Here is a 20156-nt window from a genome sequence, read left to right as displayed (position 1 = left end):
GTGCATATATATATGACATTTGGTCATTAAAAAGAATACTCTGAAGTATGTCAAAAAGTACCCATCAACAAATAGCCAATACTGGCATGCAACATGATTTGGGGACATACTCTCTGTTGCTGGGTGGCTTGTGGCCTGATGAGTTCTTATCCTCCATTTTGGGTTTTTTGCTCTCGCTGGCTCGGTTATCATCATCATTCTGGACAAAAACAGAAACAGTAGGTCTTAAGCATGAGAAGGGTATCCTATGTTAGATCCACACAGCCTAAACACTATTAACAGATTTCCCTAAAGTCTTAGATGGTATTTCTTTTATGTTATAATTCTAGATGCAGACAGATTCACAGAAATGTAATTAAGATGTAACTCACAAACTATAAAATCCACCCTTTAAAAGTATATAATTCTGCCAGGCTGGCAATGGCACACAACTTTAATCTCAGCACGAGAGGCGGAACCAGGCAGATCTCTGTGAATATGAGCCAGCCTGGTCTACAGAGCCGAGATCCAGGACAGGCACCAAAGCTACAGGAGAAGCCCCATCTTGAATAAAACAAAAAACAACAACAACAAAAAGTATATAATTCACTGGCATTTAGTTACTCAGAATTATACAGTCATCATAAGTAATTTTAGAACATTTTTATCATTCCTCAAAGTCATTCATGTCAGTAGTCAGTTCACAATTTCTTCTTCTCCAAGGCCCTGATAATCTTTAATCTGCACATTTAGTCTTACTAGACCTCACAAATAAGTGGAATCATATAATGCAGTCTTTGATACCTGGATCCTTTTTTAACATACTCTTTTAATGATTCATATCCTTTATGGCTTGATAGTATTGTACTATATAGCTATAATATATTTTATTTATTCATCAGTTAATAAATAATATTTTACTAACTGATCATTCAGATATGGCTATGAGCACTATGATAATAGTTTTGTGTTTATATTTCCATTAATTTCTCAGACATGCACCTGGGCCTATAATTGGTAGCTCAAAAGTAACTATATATTCAGCTTTGTTGAGAAATTGCCACTGTGTTCCAAAGCAGCTGCATTTCCCAGTGCTACTAGCACTGCATGGAAGTTCCAACTCTACAATTTCATCAGCATATGAACATACTGCTACTTGCTAACAGCTACGCCCCATCATCTCTGAAAAACTTCTTGGCTGAAACACAAGTGGAAAGCCTAACTGCTGTTGATGTTACTTCCATAGGTAAATCTAAGTTTTCCTCTTGCTTCAAGTAGTAAGCAACAGGATGCAAACAAATATTCTACCTCTACTGTAATAGAATTCTGCTTGACACCAAAAGATTAAATTCAGATAAATGAAGACATGAGAAAAAGTCACCTACCAACTGCTTACCAGTGACTGGGTTTCCTCCCAGTATTATCAGCATAGCCTCTAGGAACTGCACCGATACTTTACCAAAATAACATTTCAAAAATCCTAATTCTTGGGAAATGGCTGGAAAGACGTCTCAGTGGTTAAAAGCCACTGGCTGCTTTTATAGAGGATCTGGGTTCTAAGTACCTACATAGTGGTTCAATCATCTCTAACTCAAGTTCCAGGGGATCTAACACCCTCTTTTGACCTCCTTGGGTCCTGGTCACAATATGGTGCACATACATATATACAGACTCTATATAAAGCTGATCTTATATACTAAGCTTTGTCTTTAGATTTTAAGGATGAGAGTGGGCTATTGCCAACAACTTTCTTTCCATGTTGGAACTGCATCCAGGGCTTCACACATGCTCAGCAAGAGCTCTGCCACTGAGCCCCAGGGAATGCTCTCAGTTCTGACCTGTGTTAATGGAAAAAGCTAGGCACATGGGTGTGTGTACATTCCCAAGGATGTACATGTCACAAAATTAATGAGTTAGTTTTACTCACATTAGGCCAGTAATAAAGTACGGTTTGACCTGAGTGTAAGACAGAAGAGGACACATATAGTACATTCTTACTCCAGAGTTCGATGTGAGTCCTAGCCTTGTCTTTTTTTTTTTTTTTTTTTTTTTTAAGCCTACAGTACCCAGACAAGCCTCACTTTTAACCTGGCCACCATACACTCTGCCTAGAGATGCTGACTAGTTAAAAAATCATCCTGCTTTACTCAAGAAGACAGAGCACAAAGAAATTGTTCCATATATAGTCTCAATGAGGCAATGAGGCCTTGTGCTCAATCACTATTTTTCCTTACAGCTCCATAGCATTTCAGATACTGGTATCTAAAAATGAACAAACAGGGCTGGCAAGTTATCTCAGTGGGTGAAGTCTGACAACCTGAGCTCAATCCCTGGGATCCACATGATAGAAAGAATTGACTCCCAAAAGCTGTTCTCGCGCATGCGTGCGTGCGTGCGTGTAAAAATAGAGGTCAGAGGAACTTCAAGTCAGTTCTCTGTTCCTTCCACCACACAGATCAGGGATCCAATTCAGATCTTCAGGTTTACAGGAAACACCCTTACCTGCCCAGCCCTGTCCCATCCTTAAAATATTTTAATGGGTTAGGGGTCTACTTTAGTGGTGAGGCATTTGCTTCATGCGCATGAAGGAGGCCCTGAGTTTAATATCTAGCACTACAAAAAAAATAATAAAGGAAAATAGAAATCTGTATTCTTTGCATTATGAACTAAAAATGTTGGTCTGAACCTGATGGTGGTAGTGATGCACACCTTTAATCCAGCACCTGGGAGGAGGAGGCAAATGGATCTCTGTGAGTTTAAGAGCCAGTTCAAGGATAGGCTCCAAAGCTACACAGAGAAACCCTGTCTGGAAGAAACTTAAAAAAAAAAAAAAATTGGTCCGAATGCATCATTACTGGAATGGAAAAACATTCTTCCACCCTCTCTTTCATCCTGTTCCTTAAGCTTTGGGGTGTGTGTGTTAGTGTTATAGAGGTCTCATTTAGGGCTACACACACACACACACACACACACACACACACACACACACACAGAGAGCATATACTCACAGACACATATAAATAAAATTTTTAAAAGAATAGCTAGTGTTTTAGTATCAAGATGCTTAAGGACATGGAAAGTAGGAACAAAATTACTTAAAAAAAATAAAAAACGAACCACAACCCCTTACATACCTTGTGTTTCCTCTTGCCTTTGTTGGAAGCCTTTTCTGAGGTTTGCTTCTGTACCTCTCTCCCGTGTTTTTCTGGCACACTTTTCTTTTCCCCTTTGGGTGGTTCTGTTTCTTTGTAAGGCTTTCCTGGTACTCTAGTCAAGAGATTCAGGTCAATCTTCACAATAAGTGGATACCTGTCATCGGGCTCACTGAGTGGGGAAAGGAGCTCCTTCTCTTCCATAGGAGAGAACATTCGTTGCCGAAAAAAGCTATCTTCTTCCTCCACGGAGGAGGGCTTAACAGGAGTCCTATTGCTTTCGGGGTACTTAGGAGTCTGTGAGGAAGGAGGGGGGCTCTCACTTTCATCGGAATCTGAGGACGAGGTATCTGTTTCTATGATTTCCCTAGATTTCTGGGAGGATTTACTCGATGACTTGTATTTCTTCTTCTCTGCTGTAGGTCGAGGAGAGGGTTTTGACTCCTTTTTGATGTTGGGTTTCCTTGAGCCCTTGGTGGCTGCTTTGTGCCTGCTGGAGGGCATGCTGGTGGCCATATCTACAGGGGTTTCACTTTCTATCTTCAGGCCTCCACGGGGCTCTTCAGCAGCTGACTTCTCAGCCTTTTTGGGTTGTTTTTTGCCTACAGTTCTCCTCTGTGTGGTGCTGTCACTCTGTGCAGGAGACTTTTGCCTCCCGCGTCCACTTTCTGATCCTTTTTGGATGGTTTTAGAGTCTCGTCCTGGAGTAGCAGAACTTGTTTCTTTTGGTCCTCCAGGATCAGTGTAGTTACCCCCAGCACCCTGTTCTCGGCCTTCCTTTCTGTAGGCTTGAGATGATGGGACATTGCTGTCCACAGAAGAGGCTGGGGACACTTTATGTGGGTTCACTTTGTTCAGCCAGTTGTCAAGTTGCCACTTGTTTGTCGGTGGTGGTTCAGGCTGGAGAGACAGACAGACAGAGAAATATATAAATGTAGGCTTTCCCCCGCAATACTGAAGTCCCCCCTCCTTTATAAAGTCAGGTAAGAAGACAAAGAACAATGCTTAATGTAATAAGCATGTGTTTGCCCAGTTTCTGCCCGGATGAAGGCACAGGAGAAGTAGGTTTACCTCTAACCACAGGGCCTCCTGAGTGCTAGACGACAGGGAGAGCAACCATGAACAGCTTATTACAATGGCCTTTAAATAACCAATACTACAGTAAGAAGTTCAATTTGAAAGGCACTATTGCAAAGGATTTAATTCTGGAAAGTAAAAATGATGTTGGTATCAGGAAAGACTTTCAGTTATCCATCTACAGTACAATCATACAACGTGAGACTCTTTGTATTCACAGTAACTACATAACATAAATTCCCTGTTAAGAGGCAAAAGTAAGGTCTAAATCCTAATTTTTTTTTTTTATGGAGCTGGGGATCGAACCCAGGACCTTGCACTTGCTAGGCAAGCACTCTACCACTGAGCTAAATCCCCAACCCTTAAATCCTAATTTTTTAAAGTTTTTTTAAATAAGAAGAAAACCAAAATGGTTTGGGTTTTCTATAGGATAGATCCATGGTCCTACTGCCTTTGATCCAAATTTGTAGTGACGGCCTGAGTGGCTCTCCTGGGAATTGTGAGGCCATGGAAGCCCTCACCTCCGGAGAGGCGTTCTGTGACGGCTCATTCGCCTCGCTGTCCTCACTGGAGCTGCTTTCACTGTCTGAGTCGGAGCCAGAGCTGCTCTCGGACCCGCTGGGGCTGCTCGAGCCGTCCCTGGAGTTGTCTGCCCCCTCGCTATTGTGATGAGATGGTCCAGAGTTACTGAGGGAGACAAATAGAAATGATCCAAGTCTCCTTTACAATGGCAACAAAACTCACTCAGACCTGACAACCAACCGTAGTAACAAAGTGTGCACACACTGTTACATTTAAAAGAACCCAAAACTTCTACAAATAGACACCCTCCAAAAGTTTCTGATATATCACTCACCTAATAATACTCACTTTTAACATACCTTAAAAATTCACCCAGTCTGAGTACATAATTTAATGAATTTTAGTTAATTTTTAGAACTATACAATCACCATCATAGCCGACATTATTTATAAGGCCACTTATGATACTACCACAATGTTAAATCAAATCAATCTCAGCCATCAAAGCAAGACCACAAAATAAAAGGATCTCTACCTTCCTGGTGTACTCCTTGGCATTGTCTTATCACAATCCTAAAAGTGAAGCATAAGAAATCTGTGAAATGACAAATAATATGAATGTCTGAATTCAAAAAACAAAAACTGGCTTCTCTAACACATGAATTAATGTTAACTTAATAGAGTGACTAAAAAGAACAGTACATCACAACACTCAAAAGGTGGAAGCAGCAGGATCAGGAGACTGAGGTCAGCCCGGGCCACTTGAAACACTGCCCTAAAACAAAACCAATAACCAAAGCACCACAAACAATAACAAACCAGGATGCTGTGTTTACTTAAAGAAGTAGTGCTTGCCTACCTCAATCTCCAGTAGTACTACTACCACTACAAAAATCTCTAGGATAAGACTTAAAAAATCTGGAGGTTGGAGAGATGGCTCATCATTTAAGAGCACTGCCTGCAAGTACTCTTGCAGAAGATCCCAGCACCTACATGGTGCTCACAACCACCTGTAACTTCAGTTCCAAGGGACTCATTTGTATTTAAAACAAAAAATCATTTTTTAAAAGCTTTTGAAAATATTTCTTGTAAGTAATCTCCTGCTTTAAAAGTATGTTCTGGTCCATAATAAATGTTAAGGAAAAGTCAATTTTAAAAAGGGGGGGGGGGAGCTTAAAGACATTACAGAAGACTACAAACCTCCAGTATAAGAAAGCAAAAACTAAGACACAATGAAACAGTAAGTCTAAAGGACTGACAGACAGACTATATAGTAGACACACCTGTTCCCCATCACTGTCTTCACTGCTGCTTAGTTTTAAGTCATCTTTTAGCATACTAGAGGGAAAAGGCAGAAAGGAGCATTAATCACAGCAGGCCAGAGTACTAAATATTTACCATAATTCTAGGACTAATCATTATGTTAGCCAAAAATTTAATTGAAACACACACACACACACACACACACACACACACACACACACACATATTGTCTTTATCCTGTTTAGATTTGCTCACATTCTAGTAAAAAATTTAAGCGTGGTGGTGGTGGTGGTGGTGGTGGTGGTGGTGGTGGTGGTGGTAGTGAATGCCTTTAATACCAGCACTTGGGAGGCAGAGGGAGGTAGATTTATGTGAGTTCGAGGCAGCCTGATCTATAAAGTGAGTTCCAGGACAGCCAGGGAAGTTACACAGAGAAACTCTGTTTTAAAAAACCAAAAAAATAAAAAATAAAAAAAAATAAAAAAAAGAAAGAAAGAAAGAAAAAAAAAGAAAAGAAAAAAGAAAAAAAAATTTAAGCCAGGCGACAGTGCACATGCCTTTAATCCCAGCACTCAGGAGGCAGAGGCAGGTTGGTCTCTGAGTTCCAGGCTAACCTGGCCTCCAGAAAGAATTCCAGGACAGCCAAGGCTTCACAAAGAAACTTTGTTTCAAAAAACAAAAACAAAAGTTAAAGAAAGCAAAATGTAGTGTTCTGCAAAGACATCAGGAACAAAACTGCCGCCTCCTCCCCGAGCAACAAGCTCACTTCCTTTCCTAGTTCAACTCTCACGCGCACTCCTATTACAACAAGCTTGTCTCTCCCTGGGCACGTGCAGGAATACTAACACAGTTACTAAAGCGTGATCTACCAGACATGAGTCCTAAGGAGAAGCAAGAGAGAACGGAAGCATCAAGCAACTCCTCCCTTGTCTCCAATGGTCCAAGAAGAGAGAGAGCTGAGTGACTGCTGGCAACTGGCTAACTGAAAAAGTTCTGGTTCACAATGCCTTGCTACGAAGACAAGGGACACCAGCATTAGAGTTTGGGGTAAGAAATGACTGTGTATGAATTTTTAAATCCAAGTTCTAAATCTTCCTTCACCAAAATTCAAATTGAATTAAAAATATATAAATACAATAAGCTGACAATTTCTATAATTTTTTAAGTAAAATCAAAGATTTAAGTTTTCTTTAAGTCCAAAATCATTAGATTTTAAATCAGAGTAACACGAAACATCCTGTGTTTGTTTTTTTCATGAAGGAAAAATTAACATAAAGTTTGGGAGATCTGTCCCTAGAAAATATTGACTTGCTCATTACCTTTCTTTTTAAAGTGCTGTGGGTCTCCGTTCAGTAGTAGGAAGAAGTCTTCTTCACAGCGGTAAAACTACCTGCCCTCCCCTTCAAAGCCTAATCTGCATTTTAAATCTGACGCCCAAATTCAAAATACACACACACACACACACACACACACACACACACACACAATCACCTGAAATAAGTAACCAGATGACTATGTAATATGAGAAGTGGTTTAAAATTAGTTCAGTAAATGGAATTTTTAAAAAGTTTTCTTTTAACAAGGGCTTGGCATATCTCTATGACTGATCCAGTAAGGAAAATGGACTTCCTCTGAATTCTCTCAGCCCTTATGATTTAATAATGGCAGCTCAATGAACCTGTTTACATATGTAAGTATGTCAAAGCCTTTACTGCACCTCTCTAGGTCCAGCATGTTTGTTTCCTCAGCAACCAAAGTGGTATGCCCATATGGAGCAGACATGCATTATTAGTTTTTGGCATAAAGATATAGTAACAAAGACACAGTGAGTTTCTCAGCAGTGTATGGAAGTTGGTTTTGCTCATGCAGTTCCTTCTCAGTCCTCCTTTTGTTACATGAAGAAGCTATTAGGCTGAGGTTGTGGTCTGTGGCTGCGGGTACAGAAAGCCACATAATTGCTGTTTCTTTAGAACTTTGTTTTAATCACTGAGTTAAACTGTTAATCTCAGGAATCAGGTGCTCACACTCTAGATGTAATTTATTATCATCTAATACACCTACCCCTACTGTGATACATACTTCTGATTCTACCTACAAAATATAATAAAAATATGAAAACTTCAAAATAATAGAAATGATGTTGCATGCGGTGGCTAAATGGAAGGTTTACTAAGAAGAATCCTATCTTTAACATAATTTTTTTTTATTAAATATGCATTGTTGGTGCATGCCTTTAATCCAGCACTCATGAAGCACAGGCAAGATGATCTCTATGAGTTCAAGACAGTCTAGTCTATAGAGTGAGTTTCAGGACAGCTGGAGATACACAGAGAAACCCTGTCTCAAAAAACAGGACACACACACACACACACACACACACACACTCATACACACAACTATGAACTCGGACTAGAAGTGGGCAAACTGCATGGCAAACTTAGGCCACTACTGTTTTTGCTTTTCCTTTTGTTTGTTGAGATGCTTGTTGTTTTTTTGTTTTGAAGAAAGGTTTTACTACATATAGCCCAGATTGGTCAAGCTTGCTTTTGTAGTTCTGGTTGGCTTTAAACTCATGGCAATCCTCCTGACTCAGCCTTTGAATGCTGGAATTATAGACAAGTATTTCCAGAACCAGCTTTCCACTATTGTCTTGTAAATAAATTTTTATTGGACTGGAGATATTGCTCAGTGGTATGGTACTTGCCTAGCATGTGAAATAACCTGGACCTCTATCACCACAAAACAGAGAAAACCCAGGTATAAAGACACTTGCCTAAATATAATCTGAATACTTAAGAGGTAGAGGCAAGAGGATCAAGTTCATGTCATCCTTGAATACATATGGTGAGTTTGAGGACAGCCCAGACACCATGAGACTTGGTATCAAAAAACAAAAACAACAAAGTTAGTATTATTAGATAGAGCACAGCCATGTCTGTGGTCTGTACAGCTTTTATACTGTAATGACAAAACTGAGTACTTAGGACATAAAATCTACAATATGCTCTCTGGCCCTTTACAGATAAAGTTAGCTTATGTATGTCATAAAACATTAGTGTTTCAATGGGGATGTATGTAGTTCAATGCACAAGGCCTCTGGTTTCACACTGAAAACCAGAGTTCAATGAAATGGCTCAGTGGGTAAAGGGGCTTACTACTATGCCCAACAACCTGAACTTAAGCCTAGACCAGAGAATGACTCCCACAAATTGGCCTCTGACTTCCATATGCATACATATACACATACAAAATAAATGGTTAAATTGTTAAAAAACTAAAGAGCAATATTTCTAGCATTTAAAATATCCAGCTATTTACAGATAACCTCTAGGGAAAAGAGACACCCATTAAACAATAACTTACGATTTTGACTGGTGCCCATTTGATGTTTTAGCAGAAGCATTGTATCTTTCTAAAACAAAAAGATATAGAAGTGAGCAACTATAATAGGTTATTTAGATTATAAAATGTCTATACAAAATGTGTATCTTCAAAAATATAAATCCAAATAAATACATTGCACATAGTGGACAGGAGACACAGGCATTCTCCTAAGCAATCATCTTCCACAGCCATTTGAGAAGGTAATGTGCTCACTTACTTTATCACTACTGTAACTGTCCTGCTACTGGTCTAGTTCAATGAAAGGAATCTACCCAGTATCTGGAGGAAAGCTCACACATACATAGAAACATGGTATTAATAATAATATGGCTTTATTGATTTTTTTTTTTCAAGACAGGGTTTCTCTGTGTAGCTTTGAGCCTTTCCTGGAACTCGCTTTGTAGACCAGGCTGGCCTCAAACTCACAAAGATCCACCTGCCTCTGCCTCTGCCTCTTTGCCTCCTGCCTCCTGCCTCCTGCCTCCTGCCTCCTGCCTCCTGCCTCCTGCCTCCTGCCTCCTGCCTCCTGCCTCCTGCCTCCTGCCTCTGCCTCCCGAGTGCTGGGATTAAGGGCGAGCACCACCATCACCTGGCCTTGATTTATTTATTTTTTTTTTGAAGACAGGGTCTCACTACACAGCCGAGGCTGGCCCAAATTTATAATGCAGAGCCTGGACTGGCCTTGAACTTGCAATCTTTCTGTCTCAGCTGCCCTAAAAGTTAGGGTTCTAAGTGTGTGTCACCACATGCAGCATTATAATAGCACAGCTTTAACAACAAAAGCTAGGAAATAAAATACATGTCCATTAGTAGAAGGCTAATAAATAACTGTAATTATTTCATGTAACATGGTTTAATATTACAAGAGAAAACTAGAATTCATACTGATAAACATTTAAAATAAATTCAGTATTGGAGTAAAGATGGTGCAGATACTAATGACTAGCACAGCTGGAGACCCATACCCTGAGAAGGAGTTCATCCCCGAGGGCCAGGACCACCCCAAAAAAATAAATAAAAATAAATCCAGTAGAAAATACAATTAAAATCAATTTTTAAAAAGATGAAGTTTATGATCTCATTTGCCATAATTAAACAGTGGGGAAGTAAATGAAGGTGGAACAAAAATAAGGAGGAGATAGTCTTAAGAGAAAATCAAAAACTTTTGGTTTATAGCTAGCTATTTTTGATGTATCAATGTCAAAGATGGGTGTGGTGATGAATGCCTTTAATCCTAGCAGTCCAGAGATAGAGGCAGAAGGGTCTCAAAGTACCAGGACAGCCAAGGCTACAGAGTAAAGTCCTGCTTCAAAAACTACCATCTCTTTTACCTAGAACTACAGCTATAAGGTAGAATTAAATAAACATAAAGATTTAAAGTTTGACTGTTATAAGTTGTCTTGTGACCTCCATATGTATACTGTGGCATTCCCATGCCTTCTACACACATGATAAATATATAGACAGAGGAGCTTTTTGTTTTTGTTTTCTGAGACATGGTTTCTCTGTGAAAACAGCTCTGGCTGTTCTGGAACACGCTCTGTAGACAAACAGATAAATTTTTGTTTTATCTCTTGCATTAAAATTGTGCGCACGTGCGCACACACACACACACACACACACACACACACACAAACTCCAACTAGCAAAAGGTGAAAAACAAATCTTATTCGTATCTTTTGGAATACTCTTAGGCCAGCATAAACCTATCTAACAGAGTCCACAGCACCCCTCAAACACCTGCACTGGCCCTGACCTCAGCCCTATCAGTCTGCACGTTTCTTGGTTCCACACACATTCTCTGCAGCCATCTTTCACAGAGTTCTGAGAAGTGAAGAATGGGGGTGAATGTGAGGTTGCAGAGGACAGCAGGCTTTCTACCCAGATCAGAAGACTCAGGAAGAATGAACAGGGAATACAGAAAGAGCCTGTGGCAGGGCTGACATAACCATTTCTGCCTTCGGTTTTATCACCACAAGACCAGTACCATGAAGGAAGCGGAAAGACAGAATGGCTCTTGACTTTGTGAGGTGTCCACCAAACTGACTTTATGAAATTTCAACTATTAGTTCAAATAAGTAAGTTTATTTTGATTTTTTGTTTGTTTTTTGAGATAGGGTCTCTCTCTACATAGGCCTACCTAGCCTGGAGTTTACTCTGTAAACCAGGTTGGCCTTAAACTCACAGAGATCCTCCTGCTTCTGCCTCCTAAGTACAGGGAGGGGCTAAAGGCATGTGCCACCATGCCCAGCTTATTTTGATTTTTTTTAATCCTTTTTTTTTTGCCAGAGCTGAGGATGGAACCCAGGACCTTGTGCTTGCTAGGCAAGTGCTCTACCACTGAGCTAAATTGCCAACCCCTTATTTTGATTTTTAATGACTTAGAGTTCTTGAGTTTTCTTAAGACTAAGCTCAGCTTGTTATTTTTTTTTATCAGATCATAAAATCAGAGTAAGACATGTAAAAAAATTAAACATACTATAAGGCATGGCTATATTAAAAAAAAAAAAAAGGCCCAATAAATAAGCTAACTTGAAAACCAGCAAGAAAACAAATACTCACTTTGTTCTCCAGGGCCGAAGTTAGACTGCTGTGACTCCTAAGAGAAAGGAACAGAAAGTTATACAAAATAATGGCATCAGAGAAAGATCCTTTAGTTGAGAAAAGCTCCAAGCAATAAAAATGCTTCGACATATACGGAAGAGAAAATACAGAAAGAATAGAATGGCTACATCTAAACAACAGACTTTACCAGAGCTTACAGAAATAATACAAAGCTACTCAAGAGACTCCATTTCTTTCCAGCAGCACCTATGATACTCATACTCTAATTCAGAGACCTACAGAGTTCAAACAATTTCAAGATTCTTGGTCTTGGGGCTAGAAAAATGTCTCAGTGTTAACAGCAAGCTCTTACTGAGGATCTGAGTTCAGTTCTTGGCACCCATCCATGTTGAAGGATCACAAACCTCTGTATCTTCAATTCTAAGGGACATGACATCTTCCCATAGTCTTCTTGGGCACCTGAGGCCACTTGCATATACCACACACACATACTTTTAAGCAAAAATAAATTTTTTATTCTTGGTCCTGAGAAAATGCTTGGACTACAGGTGGGAATAAGTAGTAGACAGCACTCGTTTACTATACTCAAGGTCCTGGGTTCAATCTCCCAGTACCCAAAAGAGGAAAGAAAAGGCTTAATTTGAAAAAAGAGCTAGGGATTTAGCTCAGTTGATAGAGTACTTGTCTAGAATACATGAACCCTGGGTTAAAATCCTTCAAACCCCATAAACCAAGTACTGTGGCTCATAACTGTAATGCCAATACTTTGGAGGTAGAGGCTGGAACATTGGAAATTGAAGGGCATCCTCAGTTACATAATGAGTTCAAGGATAACCTGTGCTACATAAGAGCCTGTCTTTAAAAAAAAAAAAAAAAAAAAAAAAAAAGCATACTGGATAAAAATAGCTATGTAATCTATAATACATTCAAAATCTACTACTTCTCTATTAAAAAATAAAGCCCCCACAAGGGTGTTCCATACCACTCACTCTACTCCCTTCCCACCTTCTGTCCTAGTATCTTACAGACCATTAGCATTGTGAAGAAAACACTGTCACATACTTCTTTTTATTATTTGTTTGTTGTTCTTTTCAAATAGGGTCTCACTGTGTAGCTCTGGCTGAACTGAAATTCTATGTAGACCAGACTACCCTCAAATTCAGAGGTCTTCCTTCCTCTGCCTCCCCAACATCCAGCATATAACTTTTTTAAAGCTCTATAATAGTATAGAACATGGCATTAGAGAAGCTTTAACAAACCAGAAATGTAACTTTCCAAATAACTTCATGCAGAAAGTGTATTTTTCCAGGTTAAGTCTGCACTATAAGATATAATGTCAAATTATACACAGACTCATATAAAGTCTACTTAAAAATAAGCATAAACTTCCTTTAAATTTCTGGGAGGAAAAGCAACCCAAATAATAAGAAAGCTAAAATATATTGGTCTACAGAGCAAGTTCCAGGATAGGCTCCAAAGCTACATAGCAAAACCCTGTCTCTAAAAAAATCGAATCAAAATAAAACAAAACTTTTTAGCTGCTGTTAAAAAAGAAGTCAACTAATTTTCAAAGAGGGTGCCAAGATCACTCAATGAAGAAATAACCTTGTCAACAAATTGTGTCAGTACAACCAAAGAGCCACAGCCACAGGAATGAAGTTAATGTGAAGACTAAAGAAAACAGTGCCAAATCCTAATGACTTCATATTCATCAGAGAATTCTTATTGTAACGAATCAGATACACACAAAAACAGATCAACTGAATTTCAGAGGCAGAGGCTGGCCTGGTCTATGGAATGAGTTTCAAGACAACCAGGTTAATTACACAGAGAAACCTTGACTCAAAAAAACCAACTAACCAACAAAAAAAATTCTGTCTCTGTAGTAGTCTGAATGTAATTGCCCCATAAGCTCAATAGGCACTATTGGAAGGTACGGCTTATTTGAGTGGGTATGGCCTTGTTGGAGGAAGTGTGTCACTGTGGGGGTGGGCTTTGAGGTTTCCTATGCTCAAGATACCACCCAGTGTCTCAGCCGACTTCCTGTTGCCTGAAAGATGTAGGACTCTTAGCTACTTCTAGAGACCATGTCTGCCTGCACACCGCCATGCTCCCTGCCATGATAATGAACTGAACCTCTGAACTGTAAGCCACCACCTCAATGAAATGTTTTCTGTATAAGAGCTGCTATGGCCACGCTGTCTCTTCACATCAATAGAAACCCAAAGTCAAGCCAGATGGTGGTGGCGCACACCTGTAATCCCAGCAACTCGGGAGGCAGAGGCAGGTGGATCTCTGCGAGTTCGAGGCCAGCCTAGTCTACAGAGCTAGTCCAGGACAGGCTCCAAAGCTACAGAGAAACCCTGTCTCGAAAAAACAAACAAACAAAAAAAAAAAAAAAAAAAGAAAAAAAGAAAGAAACCCTAAGACAGTCTTCCAAAAAGAAAACAAAGTTAAAAGCCCTGAATTCTAAGTAATCATTGAATCCTTTCTTTCACCTTTGACAGCTGTCAGCTAGTCACAAAGCATTTCTACGTTCTCTCTAAAACACCACCAAATGCAAAACTACCTCATCTCCTTCGGGCTATCTTTATTTTTCATCTAGGATGGCTATGTAATGGATCTTCTTTATTGAAGTGCCCTCCCCTTTCACTCAACTACGGCTTCCATTTTGTTTTTTGCAAACCCAGGTCTTAATGTGTCATCATGGCTTTCCTATTTTTCACTCAATGTACCATCATTCTTTGTTTTTCCTAGGTATAACCCTCAACCTTCTTTTGAAGACCTTGAACTCCTCGACTGTCTCAATCTTGAATGAGGGCTAGGATTGCAGGCCATCTTTGCATCATATGCACTCAAACATCTAGGTACCAGTGAAACAGAATAACAACAAGAGAGAAGACATTACTAGCTCTATGAAGGCCTTATCCTGAATGACTCAACTATAATGAAAATAAATGCAGCCCAGCGGCAGTGGCGCACGCCTTTAATCCCAGCACTCGGGAGACAGAGCCAGGCGGATCTCTGTGAGTTCGAGGCCAGCCTGGTCTACAGAGCGAGATCCAGGACAGGTACCAAAACTACACAGAAAAACCCTGTCTCAAAACAAAACAAACAAAAATAAATTAATAAAATCTACAATAATGCCAAGCCTGTAATTCCAGTTCAGGAGAAAGGAAGTGGGAGGGTCAGTCCTAGGCCTGGAGCTCCGGGGCAGACAGCACTTGGCTGTGGGGCTGCAGCTGTTTTGGTTGCAGCGCATTTGCTAGTTCTGGTTTTGTTTTGTTTAAGGCAGGTCTCAGGCAGCTCACACTGACAAACTTGTTATTTACCCAGGGATGGCCCTGAACTTATTCTCCTGCCTACAGATCCCAAGTATTGGGATTACAGGCATGATTCAACAGCCTAGTACAAATTCAAGGGCATTTAAGCAAAGTATAAAAATACTAAAAGGCTGGGCATGGTGGTGCACCCCCCACTCCCATTAATCCTGTCATTCAAACGGCTGAGGCAAGCAGATCTTTGTGCATTCAAAGTCAGCCTGAACTACATAGTGAATTCCTGAATAGTAGGTCTATAATCTTTCTGTCTCAAAATAAAAACACACTAAAATCACCCCCCACACACACACACACCATATGTTCCTAAACTTAAAACTTTATGGTGACGTTTTGTTTGTGCTCTAACAAATAAAGCTTGCCTGGAGATCAGAGTGTGCAGCTAGCCACTAGTTAACCAGGCAGTGGTAGCACACATTTTAAATCCTACCTTTGGGATCTCATGCCTTTGATCTCAGTACTTGGAGGCACATGCCTTTAATCCCAGCACTGGGGAGGTGGAGACAGGAAGTGATATGACTGGGTGGAGAGAGGAATATAAGGTGGGAGGAGACAGGAGCTCACCCCTTTCAGGCTGAGGAGTTGGCGAGGTAAGAGGTGGTGGCTGTGGCTTGCTCCCTTGTCTCTCTGATCTTTCAGCATTTACCCTGATATCTGGCTTCAAGTTTTTATTATTAAGACCAATTATGATTCACACTACAAAACCTCCTATCACTTGTTTTTACAAATGACTTTCAAATTATCAATGGTACAGCCATTTTGGTGTGCTCATTTACTGGCACTCTATTTCTTCACACTCTACCTGATATCATCTCTGCTATCCACAGTTCCCTAGGTGTAACAACATTCTCCTTCTTTTCTGTCACTGGGGCTCACACAGTTAATCTACAAACTATAAATAGCAAAAAAGCTTTAAACTATATTATACATGTTACCCCAATATGTGTATCTCTATACCTGAAGTCAGTCAATGAACATTTGTTGAATAGCTATCTTTATGTGTCAGGCATTAGTCTAGGCTAAGCATGCACTATTCTTTCTTCTTATTTATTTGTTTTGTTTTGAGACAGGGTTTCTCTATGTAGCCCTGGCTATCCTGGAAGCTCATTATGTAGATCAGAGTGGCCATGAATTTACAGAGATCCACCTGCCTCTGCCTCTCAGGTGAAGGGATAAAGGCATGTACCACCATGCCCAGCCTCTTCTTTTTTTGGTTTGTTTGTTTTTAATATTTTTGATTTATGTTTATGGGTATTTTGGCTGCTTGTATGTTTATGTAACATTTGCATGCCTACGGGCTATAAAGGCCAGAACAGAGTGTTGGATCCCCTGGAACTGAGTTATTATGGGTGGTTGGTTTGTTTGTTTTCTTCCGAGACAGGGTTTCTCTGTAGCTTTGGAACCTGTCCTGGAACTCGCTTTGTAGACCAGGCTGGCCTCGAACTCACAGAGATCCACCTGCCTCTGCCTCCTGAGTGCAGGGATTACAAGCGTGCGCCACCACTGCCCGGCTATAGGTGGTTTTTATCTGGTCCTCTGGGATAGCAAGCCAGTGCTCTTAACCAGAGACATCTCTCCAGCCCTTCCCCTTGTATTTAAATATCTCTTTTAGTTAGAGAGGAATAGCATCTAAATGGTGTAGTATTTTGCCTACAGCACCCAGAAAACTACCCAGAGGCCACTGCAATAAGCAAGTACACCAAGTTTTAATGACCTCTAGACTTAAACTGGAAAATCTAACATGCTAGGCCAACTGTACCCAAGGATTCTGTCTCTGCCTGTGACAAAGGATGACCTAGTTGTGCTCAGATTCAAAAGCTACTGTCATCTAAGTTTGTACCAAATCTCAAAGCCTTTAAAATTTTCCAAGGTTGGGGTTGGGGATTTAGCTCAGTGGTAGAGCGCTTGCCTAGCAAGTGCAAGGCCCTGGGTTCGGTCCTCAGCTCTGGAAAAAAAAAAAGACAAAATTTTCCAAGAATCAGTTGGTTCCCACTTTTCACCGCATCATTATGCTCATCATATAAATATGACTAAATATCTATTCTTGTAAAATCATTCTCAATATTCTGCTACTAGCATATTCGTCTGATCTTCCTTTATATATCCACCATCACCCAGTATCTTTGTAGCTCGCTGCAATCATTTTGTCCTAGCTTTCTATTAGATATGTTTGTAGATTAGTGTGGTATCGAATATCTTTAATCCCAGCACTTGGGAAGCAGGGACAGGTGGATCTCTATGCAGTAAAACCCTGTCTAAAAAGCAAGCAAACAAACAAACAAAAAACATTGTTTAAAAAGGTTGTCATCAGGTTGGGGATTTAGCTCAGTGGTAGAGCACTTGCCTAGCAAGCACAAGGCCCTGGGTTCAATCCTCAGCTTAAAAAAAAGTTGTCATCAACAAGCATGGCTGTCAAATATAATGCTTGGGATAGAACTTAATATGTTAAATAAATAAAAAGCAGAGATTTAGACGCATAAACCCTACCTGAGATCACAATACATTAACAGAGATCAAGAACAGAACCTGATGGTATTGCAGCAGAAGAAATATAAAATGGAATGACAAAACAGAAAACTGCATTAACTAACTGGAGTCCTTGAAGTGGAGAGAAGGGAAGAAACGTGAAAGAACCTGAGTAGCGAAAATAACCGCGAAGATATTCCTAACTTGATAGAAACTACAAATCACAAATATCAAGCTCAACAAACCTCAAGCACAAGAAAAGAATGACACATACATATAGACTATTCAATCCAAAACATCTACAAGTTAGAATTCTATAACCAGAGGGAACAACAACAACAAAAGAAAAGCCAAGCTTGGTAATACCTGTAATCCCAGGGACGGCACAGGCAGGAGGGCATCAAGGTCTGGGCCAGCCTGGGCTCTAGGTTGAGGCTCTATCTAAACAAACTAAACAGCCAGGCACTGTGGCGCTTGCCACTAGGCCCAGCTACCTTGAGAAGCTGAGGAGGGGATAACTTGAACCCAGGATTTCTGAGCCAGGCTGGACAACAGAGCAAGATAATATCAGCCCCTACACACAAAAATATTAAAGATTAGTTTTAGGTACACGGCAAAAAGAACAGAAGGATCAGGGAGGACAGAAAGAACTGGCACCAGACAGAAGCTCAACGAACAGACAGGGGTGAGAAGGAAAACAAATACTAGCTGCGGGAGTGTTTTTATCTTTCATCCTGCATCTAGATAACAGCCAGGAATGGTGGGCATACAACCCCAACGCCTGGAAGACAATGGCAAGAGGATCAGACTGTCAAGGCCATTCTTAGCTATACAGAGTCTGAGACCACCCTGGGACACAGAAGATGAGAGGTTGGGTAGGGACTGGGGAAGGGAGACAGAGAATATTAAAGAGGACATGGGACAAGAAAAGAGACCCCATTCCAGAGTCTGGCTGAAATTTCTCACCAGAACCAGTAATTCCAGCACCATTAACATTTGCTGTGAGATTGTTTACACAGAGATAATACTCCTTTTATGCAGAGTTATTTTCAAACAATAATAATGTTAAAATAGCAATGAACCATTTTTAAGGACTGGGTATATATGAGTTTTAAGTATATGCCTTCCACAGATATAAATGTGAAAATTTCTAAAAATCATACATATCTGTAAACTTTATAATAAAAACACCTTAATTTCCTATATGATCTTTGTGACCTAGGTTTTTACCTTATCAACAGAAATCCTATCCATCACCAGAATTCCTCTATGATCTCACTGACGTTCCTTAGCAACTGCTAGGATAACTTTAGAAGCCACCAAAATGCAATCTACAGCTAATGTGAGCTTATGGGAGACTCTTCAGAAGCCTATAACCATGCTCTTGGATGTGTTCCCTATGTTTCCTGAGTGTATCTCTCTCTCCCTAATGTGTATGCTTAAATCTTCTTAAAATTTTCTTCCTAACACAGTTCAACTCTGCTTCATTCTGACTTGTACAGAAATTCCTTTCTAAGGCCAAAAAAAATCTTGGCTTCACCTGAGTACAGGTCACTGAAAACAACTCAGGCTGCTACAAGACAGAAGCAGAGCTATTTTTCTCGCTCCTGCCCCACTGCTGCTGACAAAACAACAGAGAAAACTTGTCTAGCATTCTAAATCAACTTGGCTTGGCACACACAGAATACTCTACTCGGCAACAGCAAAACATATATTCTTTACAAGTGCACAGAAAATATTTACAAAAAGGAAAAATATTCTGGGTCATTAAATAGGTCTAAATAAATATAAAATGATTCAATCCATGTGAAGTATGCTTTCTGACCCAAATGGAATTAATCCACAATTAGTAACATATATGGATAATCTCCCAAATATTAACTATAAAATATTTTTAAAAAACACTTCAGCCAGGCAGTGGTGGTCCATGCCTTTAATCCTAGCACTAGGGAGGCAGAAGTAGGCAGATATCTATGAGTTTGAGGCTAGCCTGGTCTACAGAATGAGTTCAGGACAGCCAGGGATACACAGAGAAACCTTGCCTTGAAAAAAACAAAAACCCAAAAACCAACCAACCAACCAAATAAGCAAACAAAATCTTGAAAATAAACCATAAAAAATAAGTTATTAGGGGCTGGGGACTTAGCTCAGTGGTAGAGCGCTTGCCTAGCAAGCACAAGGCCCTGGGTTTGGTCCTCAGCTTCGACCAAAAAAAAAAAAGAAAGAAAGAAAAGTTATTAAAATAAAGACTATTATTAAAATTTGTGATGCTTTGCTTAGAAGCATATTTAGATAAGTAATAAGGAAAACCACAGTTTAATGATACTACTTTCCATTTCAACAAAAAGAAACATTTTTTTTAAAGAATAGTAAATGAAAGCAGAAGAAAAAGCATAAAAAAAAATAAGGG

General features: G+C 39.9%; 1 protein-coding gene across 2 annotated transcripts in view; it reads right to left on the bottom strand.

Moving 5' to 3' along the window:
* Aff4 (AF4/FMR2 family member 4) overlaps window positions 1-20156 on the bottom strand; it is a 70053-nt gene that overhangs the window by 16605 nt on the left and 33292 nt on the right. For both annotated transcript variants that reach the window (XM_036195969.1, XM_036195970.1), the window contains 7 exons: window positions 11940-11976; window positions 9357-9405; window positions 6014-6068; window positions 5266-5303; window positions 4730-4895; window positions 3114-4031; window positions 111-199 (listed from right to left, as the gene is read on the bottom strand). In XM_036195969.1, the coding sequence (XP_036051862.1) occupies window positions 111-199; window positions 3114-4031; window positions 4730-4895; window positions 5266-5303; window positions 6014-6068; window positions 9357-9405; window positions 11940-11976 (1352 nt within the window). The remainder of the gene's footprint in view (window positions 1-110; window positions 200-3113; window positions 4032-4729; window positions 4896-5265; window positions 5304-6013; window positions 6069-9356; window positions 9406-11939; window positions 11977-20156) is intronic.

This window comes from Onychomys torridus, chromosome 8 (genome assembly GCF_903995425.1).
Source record: "Onychomys torridus chromosome 8, mOncTor1.1, whole genome shotgun sequence".
NCBI classification, from domain to species: Eukaryota; Metazoa; Chordata; class Mammalia; order Rodentia; family Cricetidae; genus Onychomys; species Onychomys torridus.
This window is presented reverse-complemented; position numbering and strand designations above follow the sequence as displayed.